Source organism: Maylandia zebra, linkage group LG13, assembly GCF_041146795.1.
Source record: "Maylandia zebra isolate NMK-2024a linkage group LG13, Mzebra_GT3a, whole genome shotgun sequence".
Taxonomy (NCBI): Eukaryota; Metazoa; Chordata; class Actinopteri; order Cichliformes; family Cichlidae; genus Maylandia; species Maylandia zebra.
This window is the reverse complement of record NC_135179.1, coordinates 21,849,549-21,869,750: the sequence shown is the minus strand read 5'-3', so window position 1 is coordinate 21,869,750 and position 20,202 is coordinate 21,849,549. Positions and strand designations below refer to the sequence as shown.

General features: G+C 39.0%; 1 protein-coding gene across 34 annotated transcripts in view; it reads right to left on the bottom strand.

Annotated features, from left to right (window-relative positions):
* Window positions 1-5,277: 5,277 nt before the first annotated feature.
* LOC101465380 (neurexin-1a) overlaps window positions 5,278-20,202 on the bottom strand; it is a 266,869-nt gene continuing 251,944 nt past the window's right edge. For all 34 annotated transcript variants that reach the window (XM_076891760.1, XM_076891759.1, XM_076891762.1 and 31 more), the window contains one exon: window positions 5,278-7,175. In XM_076891760.1, coding sequence (XP_076747875.1) covers window positions 6,871-7,175 — 305 coding nt within the window. In that variant the 3' untranslated portion in view covers window positions 5,278-6,870. The remainder of the gene's footprint in view (window positions 7,176-20,202) is intronic.

The window sequence follows — 20,202 nt, the reverse complement described above, 5'->3', positions numbered from 1 at the left end:
AGAAGTGAACACTGTCTATAGCACTACTGCACTACTTTCTGCTTATAATCCTGCAATACAAAGCGGGATTTGGGGGATTTAAAAATGACATTTGACTGACTTGTAGTCTTCACAGACTATACTGATGAGTATGATTTCACCAGTTCATCTCAAGGTGAAATGCGGGTTTCCAAATTTTATTTTGAAAACATCTTGTGCTTGTTGAGATAGGACAAAAGCAGTGCACCGCCTAACATCTAAGATTACCAAAAGCTATGACTAATATGCTGATGCATGGCATGGTATGACCGAACAGTTCATGCAGATTTTGTATAAAAGGATGCACAGTAACCCTGTTAACAGAGGGAGGCAGATAGGGTTGGATAATCGTCTCCATAGTCCAGTAGTTCTATAGTCCCCCTGTGAGATCGCCAATAACCAATACCATAGCTGCTGGGCTTAACATGCACTCATTAAAGCAGAGCTATTGGCTCTCCATAATGCATAGTGTGTGGCCCACAGGCAAATAGAAAAAAGACGAGAAGCCTGCTGCTGGTGGTGAAAGAGAGAGAAGAAGAGGAGGAGAGGGAAAGATATGCTGGGGGGTTTATTTCCCACTTCCTTCATGAAGAGAATAAAGTCTGTTATACCAGCGTGAGCCTTCTTTACAGATACTGATGAAAGATTTAGCTTTCCATAATTAGTTACCACAAGTGGATGGAAATCAGCTGACAGTATTAAGTAATAACGTTTGGTCGGCTCTTGTTTTTCAGTTTTTTTCTTTAGACCTGTAGTTATACTAACTCAGTAAATCTGGTTCATAAAATGAAAAAGGATCACCCGTCTCTCCTCCACTCTTCGCTGTGCCTTATTCACACAGACGCAGCAGAGTTTTCCACCAACAAACACAGAAAAAAAGTGAAAAAAAAAGGAAGAGATGAACTGGCGTCTCAGCAAATGCACATTTACATGAGCTACATTAAGCTCTAATTTCAAACTAAACCAACAGACAGTAATACCCTCCTTCTGTTTCCCCTCATTTCATTCCCACACATACATTCATTTCAAAGACTGGATAGGTGCACTGGATGGATGAGTCGGTATGAGCCGGCAGATGAGGACACTGCAGTGAACACAGGAGTCACAGCAGCTGGAATTAGCTCCTTAAAATTTAGTAAAGGAAGTAAAAGGGAGCTGCCGTCTTATTCCAAAATAAAATTGCCGAAATATGCAGTGAAGCAAGAATTTAAGAGGAGAGCATCCACTGGTCCAGAGAACGTTTCTTTGTGCTCAGACTGCAAAGAGTTTGAAAAACTTCTTCATTGCTGTAAATGTAATTTTGTGACATGTCCATATAAAACCTGACTATGAATATTGTGTCTCCATTTATCAGCCAAATTTGCGAGCGTCAAAATTATAATTACATTATGTTGCAGTCACGCAAGGGAAAACTCTGATTAGACACTGCGTGACTATGTGCAGTAAATTTGTAGTAAATAATCAGTGCCTTTGAAATAGTTGCTGCAAAGACAGGGACCACTAACAGTCAGTTGCTGACACAATATCCCATTGAAAAAGCGAAAAATAATTTCACATATTCCAAATACTTGCTGTGTAACACATCAAACGCATTGCATTTTTGCAAAAACTTGTCCTCAAGAAAACATTCCGTGAGGTCGACATCAAGCGATGATGAGCTGGTCCTGATGTTTCTAAATACTGAGATTCTGAGTTCATCCAGTTCTGATGAGAAGGAAGCAGCAGGAATAATTTCATGGTTTGATCCAGGAGCTGAAGCTGTATCACGACAGCTTTTATACATATTTCAGGTTATCGCTGGAGCAGTTTGAGCTGTTGATTTGAAAAATAAATGTTCTAAAATTCATCCATAAAAATTAAGCTGTCAGTTTGAACGGCTGGATTGAGAATGTGTCCTAAAAATATTTTTAACATGCAAAATGTTTACATGGATTTTATGTATCTGATCTGATGTGTAAAGGCCTTTGGTTGCAAATACTGTCCTAATATTACTTCAGTGTGACTGAGCCTTTAGAAAAATTATTAAATGAAATGAAAAGAAAAGAAAAATGAAAATCATGCTCCAACCTGATTTGACCGCCCACCTATCCCACATGGTGATATGACCTTTGAAAGTTTACCCAAAATGAATATTTTAAAGTTTTTAAAATTGATTTATCAGGGAACATAAAACGTCAATGTTGTTACTCTATGTCATGGGTATAAAAACTGGATCTGTTTTCCTATTCAAAGTTTTGATACAAACCTGAGAGTCTGGCTTTAGGCTCAAAAATGTGCAAAAAAATAATGCAAAGAAAAAAGAATATAATTTAAACCCATCCCTGTGGTCTTCAAGGTTCTGTATAAAAAAAATCATAGTATGGAGGGAAACTTTGAGATGTCTTCAGGAAATATGCAAAGTTTTTGTGCAAAATTTTGAAAAGTGCTTATTTTGAGGGGGTCAGGTGGGAGGCACTGATTGATTTTTCATGGAATGACTCAACGATCTCCGCTGAGATCATAGGTTGAATTCACTAAACATGCTTGCTTATTTGTAGTTCAACAGAGCATGAGTAACAAGAGACGAACAACAAAGCTTAGCACTTCACTGTCACGGCTCAGTAACACTGGAACAGCAGACGGCGTATCTAAAGGTGGAGAGACAATAGTGTAATACTGCAGGAGATCAAGAAAAGTTGTTGATGAGCCACTCAAAAGGGAAATTTAAGACATAAAGACAGTTGGAAGCTAAGTGGTTAAATGTGCCAGTGTCGCTCCCTAACAGAGCTAACTGCACCAACAAGAAGCAGGAGCAGACGAGAAAAGACTTAGGTTGAGCAGCTTTGCAGCCTTTTCCAGTGAAAAATCACCCCTTGCAGCCCAGTCATTCAACAAAGGAAGGCTCTGGTATCGATTAGCAGGGACCGGAATATCACCAGCCTCCCTGCTGGATAAAGAGCACTGTTGTGCTTAACAAAGCAGACTGTACTGTAACTCTAAAGTGAGTGACTTCTAAGTGAAAAAATTCAATACAGCAGCATTGGACTTGTTACAGCTACATAGGAGTCATCATCTGTGTTTTAGTGTTAGTACAGGATACAGATGCTAACACGGTACCTTAAAATGCTGCGTGCATAAGTAATGATCACACCTAAACTTATGAGGAGGCAAATCATGGAAGAATCTTCTTGCAGCCTCTAGGATACAGTTGCATTTGAAGATGCTGAATGAATAACTTAGTAATTTCATGTGTAGCATACAAAACCCAGCAGCATGATTCTGTCTTTTGGACGAAAACAGCTTAAAGCGAACACATTAAAACAAGCAAAATAACAAAAAAAAATGTTTGAAAAATGAAAAACACCAAATTCAACCAACCATCCTTGGATATCGGAGCAGGTGGGGTTGTGTTTGTTCTACAAAACCGCTATTAGCAACTGCAACTACTGCAGGCATGTTCTCCCATGCAATATCACAACAATTCACACTTTCATTGATGTGAATCCGTTGACCAGCACATGCCACAACCAGTGTGAGACCGCAGTCACTCTCAAGTGTGAATGACCCATAAACGGACCCCAGTAGAAATCAGCAGAAGCGAAGATGCTGCTTGTGTAATGTATGACGTGTCAATTTCCTGTTAATTTTCTAATTTTACAGTGACAGTTATGCACTGCGTTATGCTTTAACAGTGTGACAACAAGTCCACAAGGGTTATGCAGTATTTTGTCAGAAGTCGTGCATGTTATGCACTTTAACAGTGCACCACTTTTCACCGGTCATTCAGCTGACAGAAGCAATAACCTGCTTCATATGCTCTGCTTTGGTATGTGATCAGAAAATAGGTTCATTTTCCGTTTCTGAGTTTTTGCTATCAAGGGACTATCAAATGGGTAGAGGATTAATTTGTCATATTCAGATGAGTTTTGTTTATTTCACATGAGCGATATTTGTCGCTGTGTTTTTTTTTGCCTGCACTCTTCTCACTGACTTGAAAAAGATGTCACATGTAACCATGTACTAATCAAATTTTACCAACACTTGAGTCTGTCAGTCACATCTGAGAACAACCACATCTATGCAGTCCCCGCGGAGAAGTTAAGTGGATGTTTTATTAATTCTTTTAACAATTCATTTGTTTCTCCTTTATTTCTGTGAATATTAGCAAATATTTCACGTCAGTTATGTTTTGAAGCTGACTTTCCCCATATTTTAACTTTCTGCCTTGCTTGTTATCTCTTAACAACAACATCTGGTATGTATTTAACTCGAGCTACTAAACTTGTTTAACTCTAAATTTAAGCAGGAGTATGACATCACCACATACCCTGCCTAAGTGTCTTCGGGCAAGCATTAGCCAACCAAAAAGACAAAGTTCAATCTGGAAATCAGTATCATCACATTACACACTATCACATTAGATAGCTTCTTGAGCACCTGATAAAGAGCTATGACAGTGGGGAGGACTCTATTGAGGAAACTATTTGTTGAAAGGATTTAAATCCAGCTCAGTGTCTGTCACACCTTTGTGCTTTCACACAAAGGTGTGTGTGAAATCTCAAAAGTGTCACTTTCAATAACCTTTGTCTCTGTTCATGCCCTTGTCGAGTACAGGAACTAAAACGATGCTCCAGTGTCAAGATTGTTAACCTATTACTTTGGGGTGGATTTTTCACTGTGATTTAATTTAACCAAGCAAGAGAGTTGGCACCTTATCTGATGAGCAATGCGCGGTTTATACACAGATAACTAAAGTAGTTTAGGTCTGTTTAAAAGCAGCAAATAGTGTGGGTTCAACATCCTTTCAGGGATCACATCTGACTTTTTTCAGGTCTATTTTACTATTCAGCTTTTTTAAACCTGCAAGCACGGATGTGTCACATTCACAGGTTCTTTTTCATCATTTACTATCAGTCATGAATCACACAAATAGCCTCCTGCTTGAAGAGTAGTTCCACCAATTTTACATAACAAAATCTGTTTAGAGCCTTGCAGACATACGGCTGCATACTGAGAAAAATGTGACAAGTCAAATGTGGGGAAAAAAACCTGCATATCTGCCAATAACTATTATTACTAAGTAACATCACAGATATTAAAAGAGAGAGATGTTTCACTCACATAATCCTGAACTATAATATATATTCATATTTTATTCATTTGATTTTTCAAAAAAAAAAAAACCCTCATTTTTATGACTCATTTTGATGTGGAGTACAAGAAGAAGTTCAACTGAACATGAAATGCTTGAAGAAATAAAAAGAGGAGCAAACAAAGAGAATTCATGATCATCATTTATAGTTCATGGTCATTTTTCCTCATACTCATTCCAAGTACAGGTCTCTGGAAAGCAGAATTGACTGACAGAATGACAGAACAAACACAGAACAGTTGAAATGGAGACTTATTTGAGCTATTCTCCTCTGGTTTTGTGTCATCCCAAGCGCACACTGGACAATCTTATAATACCACTTGGAAAACACACACACACACAGCAAGTTAATTTATCTTTATCACTGGCATCATCCATCATCATCATCATCATCATCATCATCATCATCAACACTCATATTCTAGGTCTTCATTCTCACTCATGTAAGTCAGGATTGAGCAGGAAGGCAGTGATTCTACCAGGATCCTTAAAAGAGAGCCACACAAGTTGTCACACATCTCCGCTATCAACAGCTTGTGCAGGTTTCAGGTTAGGCTGTTACTGGTCCAGGTTGGAATTTGTATAAAAACTATATAGGAACACATGTAAAAACAGGGAGAGATTCAAATTATTATCCAACTGAAAAAACAAAAACAAAATGCAGATGTCCTCATAAAATCTTCTATGTCTAGCAACACTTAATAACATTTATGTCTTCTTTTTGTCCTTTTTTTTAAAGGTTTTATTCCAAAACGGCTGAGGAGCAGTTATAGTTTGCATCATCTATACAACAGGCTATAAAACACCACTTTGTCACAGTCCAGAAAGCACATATAGATGTGGTTGTATTGTATATAAACATATGTACTGTAATAAGATAATTTTGCGTGCATGGCTCCTGAATGATCACCGTTGAGACATCTGCGGGATTCTGAGCGAAGTCTCTCCTTTGAGTTCACACAATGTGAAAACGAAGGCCTCCAGATTTCTTCCTGGCACAACTCACATATTCTTTTAAACCAAAGTCTTCAAGAGAAGCTGCCATCTGTTCTCATCTTTGCACTGCAGCAGCCCTGCCTGCCAGGTAATAGTCTTTGCAGGCCATCTCTGCCTCTACCGTGAGGACTTTTGGCTGATTCCTCGTCTCTGGCTTAAACGTCATGTGATTGATTTTTTTTTTTTTAATTCCTCTTCATCCTCTTCATAAATGTTTGGCATATTTTAATGTATGTATTTATTTATGCATTGTGCCATTTTACCTAGAAAAAGTCCCAGCAACACAAACACAGGCAATGGAAATGGAACGTTAAGTCTGCTATGCTGTCACTCCATTTGCAAAGTGCATCTGTGCTCCTCCAGAAACACGGGAGTTCGATCACATTATCGTGGCCAAAGAACAAGTCACAGATGGGTTAATGGTGTTTTGCTGACATGTTAGATATGTATTTAGTTCATTTTTAATTGTTGGCAGACCCATTTTTCCTCCAGTCTTTTAACCTCAGTACTTTCTGTCCAGTGTTTAAGACTGAAGAAAGTTTATTTTTTAATTTTTTTTATTTACCATGTTTTTTTTTTCAGCTTTTCAGAGCATTGTCTTATGGGGGGGGGGGGGGGGGGGGGTGACTAAATAATGTTTGTATTTGTTGTTATATTACACAAGTCCTGATTTGTCTTTTTGATAAATGTTTACGTTGGCCTGACAAAGACCAGAGCTTTGACAATCACACATAGTACTCCTTGTCCTTGTTCTTCTTGTTCTTGCTCGAGGTTTTCGCTGTGTTGACCTGTTTCTCTTTGACCACGGTTCCGTTGGACTGTGCCGAGTTGCTGATGTAGTTACGACTCTCGTCTACATGGTAGGAGCCTTCGTCTCTGTTCCGGTATTTATACATAGCATAAAGCAGGATGAGAATGCACAGCGCCGCTGCTGCTACGATGCCGACCACCATCCCCGTAGTACTGCTCGACTCCCGGAAGACCTCCTGTGTTCCTGGGTAACCCTTTGGTCCAGCACCAGTGGGATTGGCTGCAAGACAAAAAAACAAGATTACTGCAAAAAAGCCATGTTTTATGTTTCATCATTACTTTGACCGTATTGGTGTAATGAATGAGAGCATGCATTTTTCTATCTGCATGTACAAATGAATATCCCAAATATAATAGACATCAAGACTGACGATTTTCAAAGTACATGCTGGCTTAAATGGCTTTCCCATCAAATAGAAAAGCGTGCAGTCAGACAATGAATAGAGCACAATAGAATGAAATGGCATATAATGGCAAAGATAAGGGGTCCCAGCGAATGTCTTTCTGCAGCGTGATCTGACACTTTAAGCGTTTAATATCCCATTGTGATGGCCAAAAGACTTCAAAACGACTCTGACTGTTAAATAAGACACAAATACCCCGAGCATATTTTAAAGGCAACACTTTACATGGTCACAAAATTACCAAAGAAGTTACAATGAAATGCAACCCTAAGAAGAACCTTCAAAAGAGCCAGGGATGTTTTGTAGACTTCAATATAGCACTTGACCTTTCTAACCTTCTCCTCTGCCTATAGAGGATGTCTAAATGTTATACTGGGAATATGGGAATTTTTTTACAAGCTACGATAACTAAGACAGGCGGCACTTCGCCCATAACAACAGTTGGATAAGTGGTTAAGTGAATGGATAGATGGATATATAAAAAAAAAGAGATTTTCTAAATTCAAAAGTAATACTGACAAGACGACTAATGTGTTAATCAATCGCAGGGAAGCTCACAACTCATTACATGCTTTACAGCATAGTCATGAATGAACAAGCCATACTTCCAACATTCAGCATTCATCCGAGCAGCATGACTGTCTCACAGTCTCTGAAAATAAATCTTTCAGAAAGAAACAATTCTTCAATTGAATCAGCAGATTTTTGCCAAAGGCTGTCTCGACTTCTTTGGTGGTGCTATTTTGAAAACATGTCAGTCCCCCCCTCCCCGATATCATTCAGTCCTCCTGGCACATCTCTCTGTGTGTTTTTGTAGCAGTCATCATTTCTGGTTAAGCCCCTCTTTGTTGCAATTGTGAAATCCAAACACTTAATGCTAACATTTGGAAATGAAAGCAATCTGTTTAGACTGGATCGGGAGAAAATATCTCAGTGATCTTGATGAGAAGATGTTAAGTTTCTGTTTTTATTTCCAGTGGACAAACTAACAATAACAGAAACAAACATAGATGTGTGGAGATGAAGGGCTCAAATGGCTCCTCTGTGTTGACTGGGCAGTTTTTTGGGGTTTTATTTTAGCAAGCTTTGCAGATTTTCCACTTTGTTGCTGCTTCTTGCAGCACTTATGAAATGATGCAGTGACTATGCTGTAACACACAGAATCATATGTGTTGATATAAGGGGCCAGTTTGTTACGTAATGCAAATGGTAAAGTAGTCAGTTCACATTTATTCCTACTGTAGGTTTTCATTGTCGCTATCGTATAACCTCGCATTTAGATGAAAAGTAGAAGTTTGCTTCTCACTGATGTTTCTCTATGTTTATTTATGTCTTTTATTCATATTATACACGTCACTGTAACTATTAGATGAAGAGCTCACAATGTCATTTAAAGATGATATACTGATACTTTCTAATGAGAAGTAATTATACATTGAAACATTAGCGATGCTTATATTAGTTGCCATTTATGCTCACATGAACAGCAATGGCAATATTGATCAGAACATCACGGGATATTCAATTCTTTGGCAAGTACAATTCTTATAAAAGATTTAAACACAGTGGTCCCTCGCTATAACGCGGTTCACTTTTCGCGGCCTCGCTGTTTTGCGGATTTTTTTTGTGCAATTTTGCATGCTTCGTTTTTTTTTGTTGTTTTTTTTTTAACTTGTGTATTGTGTTCTGTGTCGTGATTGACACAGACACATCTGCGTCACATGGTTTGATCTTTGGTTTCATTCTGTAATACTGGACTTATTTTTCTACCAAGGTTTGAACTTTGAGAGAGTTTAAACAAGAGAGAAAAGTGTGAAAATGTTCATGCCTGTCTGAGAAAACTGTATAAAGTGTGTAGTGAGGGGGTTTTACAGTCTTAAAACATCTACAATAATTGTAAAAAATAAACTTGGCTACTTCGCGGATTTCACCTAGTGCGGGTTATTTTTAGAACGTAATTTTTAGAACGAATAAACGAGGGACCGCTGCATAATAAATTCGAGAAAAGAGTTTGAAATTGGTCATACGTGTACTGTCTTTCATGTCCTACTTTGTTGTCCTACTGTCTTCACTTATTTATTTTTTTATATTTTGGTTTAAGAAATAAAATGCATTCATTAGCTTTAATACAATCAAACCAACTTTAGAAAGAAATGTTATTCTAAAACAGAAACTGCAACACTGTGTCTTCATAATTTCAATCCTTCACAGAAATATTTCCACATAAGTAACTCTTCCTATTCAAGAATACAGCGCAGAGCAACGATTTTACATCAAAAGGAAAATAAAAAGGATAGCAGAGTTTTATTGTGTTGAAGTTTGTCATAATCACTTCTTCCTATCTTATCAGACCCTTATTTAATGACAGACAATGTACTTCTGTGAGCATTAGCAAATAGGACACTGAAAAAGAATTCAGTGAAGGAGAAACCAATCGTACGCAGTAACTCTAAATAGGATTATTATCGATGCTGTTGGACAAGCCTAACAATAAAATGGGGGTTGGGGGGTGGATTTACTTTGCATTGACCTATCTGCAAACTATTCTTGTTCTTCTTCTACATATTTCTTTGACTATTGTTACACAGTGATGTCGGTCTTTTATAACACTGAAAGCATCCTACTACCAGGGATCCTCCTGTGAATATGAGAGTGATAGCACATCAGCAAACCCACTTCATTTTCTGAATGCTATCCAAGCTATAATACAGCTCTCCTTATGTCTCTGCTAGCTCTTATCATTGTTCTCTCTCTTGTGCCTTTACTCATTGTCGATGGCTTTGGAAATAAAGCACTTTTTGATTACTCCCATATCTCCTCTTGAGTGACAGTTGAATTCTCAGACAAACAATGACTTCGAATGGCGTTCTATTTGCTCGTGATCAACCTCTATCAGGTATGTCTATTTTAGGAAAATATTGGACTAAAGGGCACAAAAAAGTGTAAACTGCAAAGGGCAAAAGTTCCCCAAGCTGTCTATCAGACGCAAAGATGCTGCTCCTCTTCATTGACATGTTTTCCAGCATGGTTAGACTGATCAGCGGCCCAAGTATGCTTCCAATGCTATCCGACATTCAAGGACAAGCAGAGAGTACCAATGGGGGATTGAATGTGACTGAGCGTTGCAACAGATTAGCTCTGCTTGTGACAAGCCCACTTATCCTTGCAGACAGGTGTGAAGAATGCTCTCGCCTTGTGGGCAAAAGCCACTGGTTGACACAGCTCGTCCCAAGCAAACCATCGCACGGGCATTAACGGTGAGTTACTTTCATATGTGCTATCTATCCTTTGTTCAGGGTCAAAAAAGTTGAAAGTGTAGATGACATAGCAGGTTGATGGAGGATAGAGGTCTTGATGTGGCACTCTAGAGTTTTATATGAGACCTCGGCTGGTTCGGGAGGGAGGCAGCCTCAGACTGCTACATCAGGAGTGAACCATGTGCCAAAAGTATCATGGCGCGCTGTTCTTCCTTGTGTGATCTAACACCTCCAGCTCTAGGCTTTGTTATTTCCTCTTGCCAGGATCTGTTGATTGGCTCCCCACAGGCTGAGCTCTCACAGCGACTTTACATTGGAAAGCTCTCAATTAACTGACCACAATCCGTCTTTCATCACTGAAAAAGTAAAATAAGTGGGTTAAATGAGCTACTCATTTACTTCAACATTAATGGAAATCTTTCTATGGAGGGCTACAACAGCCCCCCAAAAATGAAACTAAGTGGAAAAAAAAATAACTACATAAATGAATTAAAATGCCCCAAAGAAATAATAAAATAATTGTTGGCCTTCATTTTTTGGGATCGGGACATACAGCCCATAATTCTCCTTTAATTTGCTTATATAAAAATTATAATATGAAGAAAAATGCTAGCTTAAATTCCCCCTCACCCTCCATGACTGTGGTATGTTTGTGTTCCTAAATTCTGGGTGCTCTGCGCAGTATTTAAAATTTACTAGGACTCTTCTGATCTGTTGGCGCCACTCTTACAGCTCGTAAGAACTCAATACTTTTATGGTGCAGAGAGCTGACCAGTCAAAGGTTAGCACTAAATTTAGCACAGTGCTGACACAACCATGTTTTGTCTAAAGCTATTAGCATTTACAGTAGCTCTTTATTTCACCTTTAGTCTCAGCACTGTCTATCAAATAGCCACCTGATGGGATCTTACACAGTCTACTAGACTGCCTTTAACACAGTGATGCAGCTCATTTGTTACCCATGTGCCTGACTGTGCCCCTGCCCTACAGTGCGCCTGAACTCAAGTGGAGTTCAGATAAAGTAATGTCCCAGACCCAAGGCCATTGAGAAAACCCCAAAAGGACCTCAGTCAAAATGCATCTGCCTGTCTGTTCATTAGCACTCCATCATCTCAGAATGAAGGCACATAAACTGAGAAAGAAATAGCAACTGAAACAAGTGTTTAAAATGATGGCTGCTCTTATGAGCTCTACTCGAGCGCACCCAAGGGTAAAATTAGACATGGGGAAAATGACCTTAAAGTGTGTCTAGCTTCATGGCAGCATTGCAGGGGTGTGCTTGTGAAGCGATGGAGGTAAACTCAGGGGGGTTAACTTTTGAAGGATTGCAGTTGGGTAAAAGCTGCCAGAATAACTCTCTCCTCTACGTCTCATCCCAGAGCAAGACTTATAGTTCAGTCTCATATCCAGACCATCATAAAGTCTTTGCTGTTTTATTTACAAGGACAACAGTTAATGTTCTAGTTATTTAGTCACAAATCATTCGCTTTCACCAGAGAGTTCTCGAGAGGAGATGCACAAAAAAGTAAATAAATAAAATAAAAACTGAACAAAGAAGCAAAGATTTTATATGTGACCTTGATACATGAGTTTTAGTGGAAGAAAAGAAACAGCCTGGCTAAGACACTGCACTTTGCCGTGCAGTGTTAATAAACAGTGCAAAGCGACTTTGAAGACTTTGATGCTTTTCTTTCTTCGGGCTTTATTTGATTGCATCTCTTCTCTTAATTCTGCCTGCATCCTTCAGTATGGATATATGAGCTTGCCTCTTGAAGATATTAGCACTGACGCATAGGAAAATGTCATTTAAAAGCCGGAGAAATGCCTGATGTGATTCTACTTCTCTTTGCCTGACTTCTTTGTGCCACATGCGCTCAAGGAGAGAAATGGGATCAGAGATTTTGCACTGTCAGGTGGGATTTGAATAAATGGTCCTCTTCAAAGACTATTTTTCCTCATTTGTCTCCAGCGAAAGGGTTCATTTGTTTGGTAATTTGCAACAGGGCAGGTTGATGGGGGCCATAGATGAAGGAAAAGCACAGCAGGGGGTGGGTTTACTTCAGGTGTCTGTAAGACTTGTTGAGAGGTAATGGAGCAACCAAGATTATTCAGAATATATTGAACAGACAGGCCGGGCTTGACCTTTCATTAGCTTTTGTTGCTACTGGCTTTAAAGGGTTGTGCAGGGTAGACAAGGATAAAGCTTTTTTTCTAAGCGGATGCACAATGGCAAGGCTGTGTTAATGCTCCAATGGAAATGAATCAAAGAATGAAGTAATTTTTATTTTTTATCAAGAAACTAGCGAAAAGAGATTTTGTGTAAACTTGGCCATCCGCAAACTGCAACAGCTGACAACATGAGCAACACATCATGCATCGTTGAGGGCTTAGGGAGGTGTGGCTGCAGGTTTGCCTTCAGATCAACCAGGCTTACAGCTATTGGCATGCTCAGTGACACAGTGCTGTTATTCAGCCAGATTAGTGTTATACCATCTTCTTACTTCACATATCCAGCTATAATCATGAGCTGTCAGAGTTGTCATATAGCCGGGGATCATTTTGCAGACAGGTCACTGTATCAACTGCAGCAGAGCCAAAACATTTATTAAATCCCTCTTGCCTCTTTAATTATCGGAGTGTCCTCAAGAAGTGATGCAAGCCACCCTGTACTTGTGACATGCTGGCAGTATGCCTCATGACAGCTTGCATATATGAGTGTGAAGTGGCTCTGCGCACGCTGATGGTGGATGATGAACTGAGAGCTGAGTGAGCATGAAATGAAGTGAGAATTATTAAAAAGGTGTTTGATTTAACCCCACTAAAAGGTATGATGCAGTTTAAGCCTTTGCCAAGAGGGATTCCACTAAAAAGGCAAGATGAAAGAAGACGACTAAGCTTACTCAGCTTTAATGTCACAAGTCTGGAGTTCATCTCTTGATTAGAGAGGTAGAGTTCTATAGTGTCAGGCTATGAGGTCTCGGGCTCTATACCTACTTACTTATGGCTCTATAGCTAGGTAACATTGTGTCATTGTGTTCATACCTGTATTTTGTTTCATGATGATAACACAAACAGTTTTAAATATGTAGACACAAGCTGCTATGACAACTGTGTGCACAAAAACTGTGATTAACCACATTGTTGGACAGAAGAGTTCATTCTCACTAGCCACACCCAGGACTGATAACTGTCAGATCTGCTGAATCACGAAATCATTTAAACAATAGTGAGATGGGCTGAAAGATCTCAAAAAGCAACTCACTTCCCAGGAGTGGGAAGGTTCACCTACCTGCCAAAATTACCTAGCAAAATTACTGCTGGAGCACATTGATGTCATAAAAGAACGCAGGCCTGACACTTCAATTAAGGTCAGAGTTCATGATTCAACAATATGAACAAGACTAGGCAAAAAATGAAATCCATGGGAGAGATTCAAGGTGAAAACCACTGCTGACTAAAAAAGGACACAAAGGCTCATTTGCCAAAAAATTTTTGGCAAAATATTCTGTAGAGTGGCGAGACAAAAGCTCAACTATTTGGACGGTTTACTTCCTGCCACACCTGCTATAAACAAGAACACCAGTCAAACGTGGCATTAGGGTACTTTTCCCATTAATGAATCAAATCATGTAAAAACTGCATTTTGTATTTACTTGGGTTATCTGTGTTATCTTTCGAATGTTCAAAAATCTCTGAAGATCTTAAACTTGAAATAAGAAATTAGGAAGTGGAGGAAAAACTTTTTTCAGAAAACTGTCCATATGTTTTACTAGAGACTATTTCTTATCCCCACAACAACTTAATGACCACCTTTAGTCAGATTAAGTGATACAGTTGTTAGACAGCAGGTCAACAAAAATATCAAATGCATGTAAAGATGAGATAATCTTTACAAGCATTTTCCAGACTGGTACATTTTTTATTAATATTTGTAATGTCTTAGTTGCTTTTACTATTTCGATAACTGGCCTTTAACTGAGCAACTTTTCTTTTCTTGGTTAGCAAAGTCTTTCATGCCCTACTTAGACTCATAAACAGACACAATGTGTTATCATCAATGTCAGCACACCAGAAAGATGAACGGTGAAAAAAAATAAAAGTAATTGAAAATATAAATACGGTGGGATCAGTAAAGAGAAAGACTGACAGTAAGTGTGAAATCCTGTTTTCTCTCAGAACACACTTCATTTAAAATAGGATGTAGAGAGAAGACTTGAATGGCATAATCCGCAGTGAAAGAGTGCAAGAAAAACAAAAATGGCAAAATTCCATAAGGCTGTCTGCAGAAAGTAGCAGACTATAGGAAAATAACAGCAACATGTTGGCAAAAAGAGTAGACGTGATGCTTGAAGGTCATCGGCGTTGTTCCCGGCTGTGAGCTACGACCACGTTCAATAGGCCTCCGGTTTTGAAAAAAGGCCTTTTTTTTCCATTAGTTAAACCATCTCTGCTAGTGGCAGTCTGGCATGCAAGGTGCATGACACTGTATTCAGCAAAGGGAGAAATGAACACACACAGAGTTCCAGCTGGGTATGATTGAATAACCTATTAAATGTGGGCAGTGACCTCTTAAGCCAGCACAGTGCTCTTAATGTTTCATTAATCTCACAGCTACTTTTAAAACAATAATTTACTCTAATTTTTTTCCTCCTGTCTGGGTGCATTCCAGTCATTGCCATGGGGTTAAAGAGAGTATTCATTTACCGTTTGATTTATTGGTTTACTCTATGTATTGTTTCCCCAACCATAAATTAAATCTATTAAAACAAAATGTCAAACACATTAGCAGCCGCTAATGTCACTGCAGAATGCTTGAGGATAAAAAAAAAAAAGATGAGCACGCATAGAGAGAAGAGGAAACTAGAGATGATTAACCTTAACCTGCCTATGGGCAATGTGCAGAAAAAGGCTATTTCTAGCAGAGAATAAAAGCACTCAAAGATTATGTGTGAAATGCAAAGGTCTGCACATACCACAAGTCTCACTGAGGCTGATGGTATGAACCTAGATAATGTGGGGGGGGGGGGGGGGTGCTTTTCTCTTTCATACAAATCACATTTTACATGATTGCATGTTGCATAATTAATGACGGTATAATGGTGGAAAAATAAAGGTGCACGGGTTTAAAAGATAAACATCCAGCTGAGGCGTCGAGTGTTTGGATATATCCGTCTACTTTTGTGCACTCTCTCAAAAGAAAGGAAAAAAAAACATTAGAAGTCAGGGATCAGAGAATCCAAACTTCAGAGGAAACATTGTGTATTCTGTCAGGTGTAAGAGAAACTTCCTCATGTTTTCCTCCATCATTTATTCATTATGAGGTATGGAGGGGGGGCTTTGTTCTCAAGTAATAATTAAGGGAGTCAATTTCAAAGCTGGTATTGATTTCTATGGGCCACTAAGGAATAGTTAGATTTTATTGGGTCGTACGCTTAAAGCTGCATGAAGAAAACAGCCAATTGTAGCTTAATATGAAACAGCTATTTTGTGTAATAATAAACATACTTTGGGAAGTATAATGCTACATTTGACAGCCAGTTAGCTTAGGTTCAGATTGGAAACAGAAGAATAATCTAAAATTGAAACAAAGTATTTTCTTACCAACAAGCTAGATGTTTCCACCTGCCTTTACGTTAGGGTACAACGGCTTGCTGCGAGCATTATCTTCATTATTTACTGTGCTGACATAGAACACAGACTTATGTTATAATCTGGCTCTATTATAAGTGCAGTTAACCTATTTAATTTGAAATTAGGATTAATCCTCACACCCCTTTACTTAAAAAATATATTTTAAATGCTACATGTCAAACATTTTACATTATCAATTTCTCAACATGCATGTCTCCAATTCAAAAAAAGTTGGATTAATGTAAAAAAAAAAAAAAAAAGCCAGTAGGTAATGACGTGAAGAGAGGTTATTTTGGATTTGATGGCAGTCTCATTTTGTCTGATTCAAGATTCCAGCTGCTCAACAGTCCTGGATCTTCTTTGCTGAATTTTTCATTTCATGATATGCCAAATGTTTTAAAATGATGAAAGATCTGGGCTGCAGGCAGGACAGTCCAGCTGCTGGACTCTTCTGCTGTGAAGCCACGCTGTTGTAATAGATGCAGTATATAGTCTGAGAATCCACTTGATAAAATATGTAACGCCTTCCTTGAATAAGACATGGTCTTATGGGAGCATATATTGACAGACATGCATGTCTCTAAAAACTGTATTGTTAAGTCTTTTCCAGATGTGCAAGCAGACCCGGATTTCTGGATGGTGTTCATATATGACTTCTTTTCTGTATGACGAAGCTTTAACCTGTGTTTATGGATAGCACAAACAACTGTGTTTAACAATGGCGAACAACGATTTATGGATTTGTTCCTAAACCCACGCATTGATTTCTGTGACAAAATCATGTCGATTTTTAATGCGGTGCTTGAGGGACTGAAGATCATGGGCATCCAATGTTCATGGTCGGCTTTAACTCTTAGTTTTAATTATTTACTTTACCGATGTATATTATTCAGAATTATTATTATTGTAGGTATTGGTTTTTATAGATTGGAGAAAATCTGCCTCCTTAAGAAAGCCAATCATGTTACTGACCTGTTGACAAAAAATCTAATTAACTACAAAATTTTTCTCCAGCTCTTTTTTTGCTACTCAAGAGAACATTTCCAGCCTTTTGTTGGCCCCCCAGCCCCGCTCACTTGAGATATCTAGCTGCCATCAAATTCAAAATGAGCTAATATTTCTCATAAAGACGGAAGATTTCTCACTTTAACCATTCAATATGTTTCCCATACCCTATTGTGAATAAAATATGGGTTTATCAGATTTGCAAATCATTGCATTCAGTTTTTATTACATTTTACACAGTGCACAAACTTTGCTTTACTTGCTTTCAACCAAAAGGTGGTACAGGTAAAACAATCCTATCAAATCTGGTAACAAGAATTTAACTCATTTTAAACAGCTGCTAATTTTAATCATGGATTGTTCTCTCAGAGGAGGAAAAATGAGGAAAAAAGGCAGCTCCGGCATGTAATCATGCAACCTTGGATATGGGTCACTCTGCAGCAGCTGCCCTCCATCAACAGCCTGCATGGTGCCAATGAACTGGAGCTGGTAGGTAAGAGACATCCGTTTCATCTGACTTCATGTAGCTCAGCAACAACCTCTTTCATTAACTTTCACCATGAAAACTTGGTGCAGAATAATCAGTGGCAGCTTTCTACGCTGTTCAAGAGAATATTTTCCCACCTGCATCTGTGTTTTCAGCAAATAATTAAAACCCTTTGTGTCAGTCTTTAAAAGATTTTCTCGCAAGAAATGAAGGAAATTTTTGCTAAACGTCAGCATTCACACAATATTTACATATGAGAGAATTGGATTTTTTATCTTTATGGATAGTTTTGTTACTTTTCTTTCTAAGAAGTCGGAAAAACAGGTATCACATAAACAGATGGATTACGCTGACATTCAGCTGTGTGAGACTGGCTGCCCAGTACAAGCATGGTCCCAAAGCATCCTCCTATTACAGATCAGATGAGCTGCAGCATCACGGGCTTGTGTATTCCTCTGTGGTTTCAAGAAGCAGGGGGGAGGATTCAATTTGGTGCAGTATGATCTAATCCGAGTCCTGCTGGGCGATAAGCTCTGCTGGTAGCGATGGCTTTCCATGGTTTCCGGAAGTAAGAGTAATAAAGCTCGGCAATAAGTAAGTTTACCTGATTCATGTCATTCAACAACTGACAGAGACTGCTGTGGGACAAGACTCCAGTAAGATGCGGGATGATCTAGAGCTGACCTTGGACCACAGATAGCTTGCAGATAGCATGTTTTTCAAAGCTCGACCTCTGTAGATCACTTATACACCAACATTATCCTGCTGTATGCATACATGCGCTGTGAAGACAGAGAGATATCAAATGTATGCGCATCTGGCCACTCCTTTGGAGATGCCAGACAGAAGAGGCTGTCAAGGTGTTGCATGAAAAATGATATATTATTGGCGTCATTAAAAGGAGCTGGCTGAACAGTAATATGAGTAAGTAGCACTTTATCAGCAACAGTGTATCCAGTTCTTTATGCACAGCAGCCCTGTCGGAGATGTGGCATGTGCTTGGCAGAGCGTGTGAATTGTTCTGAATGTAGATATTAATCAGGATACGGTGTTAGACAGCTGCCACCCTGGGAGCCCACAGCTCTGGTGTCAAATCCCCTTCAGTGATCACAGAAGAAGAGGGATACTCTGCACTGGGAGGGTGTGTCCCTAAGCATCACACAGTATGCAATTGATGTTTTGGCAGATGCCCTTGTCACAGAATATCATAATGCGAGTGTGAATCAGTACACAGCTCAATCTCCTGTGTATTTTTTCAGAAGCAGCAGATACAGTGTTCCCTGGAAGGACCTGCTGTGATGCTGCCCAATCGGAATATCGCTCTGATGTATTGCAGGAGAAAAGCGAGGTAAAAGTTAATCTCGCTAGTAGAAAACCAAAGGAACAGGAAGAGGGACAGACTAGAAAAGTTGATAGTCTTTGCTGTGGGGCACACATTAATTTAGTGGACGTTTTATGACCACATTCTGATCGATAGCACATTTAGATGGAGCGTGGGGCCTTGGGTCTGGACTTAATTGTTCTCTGTGCTTCTCATCACTTCAGAATGCATTTAAAAAATCTTTCCATTCAAAGGTTACGCTTAATTGCCCTCCATGTGTGGCGAGGTAAGAGATTAAAAGTTTGCTAGCATTGCAGGGAGCAAACACATTTATAATATTTGTCTGAGTAAAGTTTGGGAGGAGCATTTTCAATTTCAGGGAGAACAATAAGTGGTACCTTTTTTTTATGATTATTGTTGTACACTTATCGGGGCTCTTCAACACACACGGTCAGAACCCAAAGCTAAAATGTGTTTGTTTATTTTATGAAGAGCAACACATGACATGTGCCTCAATCACAAACTCCGAGGGTGGTTATGTGCAGCCATTGTGAGCAATACTGCATGAGAAACAACAGGATGAACTCCCACTGCCCACTGTAGAATTTAATTAACAACAGTGGGGACTCTTTGCACCTGTAAAAATCAGCCTTCCCCAACTCTCTGGGTTTACCCTCTTTGATTTCACGTGCTGGAGCCCTGCAGGTCTGATAATCACAACTGTGTGCGTGTGTGTGGCCTTTTTTGTTTTTGCTTTTTGAGTTTATTAACAGATGCCGTGAGCCGATGAAGAAATTAAATGAAAGCACAGTAACAGCGGCTGGTTTGACGCAAAAAGGCAGTGTTTTATTTGGGCACGAGGTTCTTTGAGAGCATTGTTCCGAACATTTAATTTAGGTGGGTTAATGTTGATGGATGGAAGTCGTGGAGCAACAATTATCAGGCTTTTGAATCAATTAAGAAAAAAAACACACAGATCAGGACACGATGAAGCACAATCGTCAAACAAACAAACAAGCAAACAAAACCCACACAAAAACAGCAACAACTGAAAAAACTTAAACAAGTTCTAAGTAATAGTGCCAGATGATCCTCCATTCATTCTGACTAAATCTACTGAGTGTAACAAATAAATGTGAATG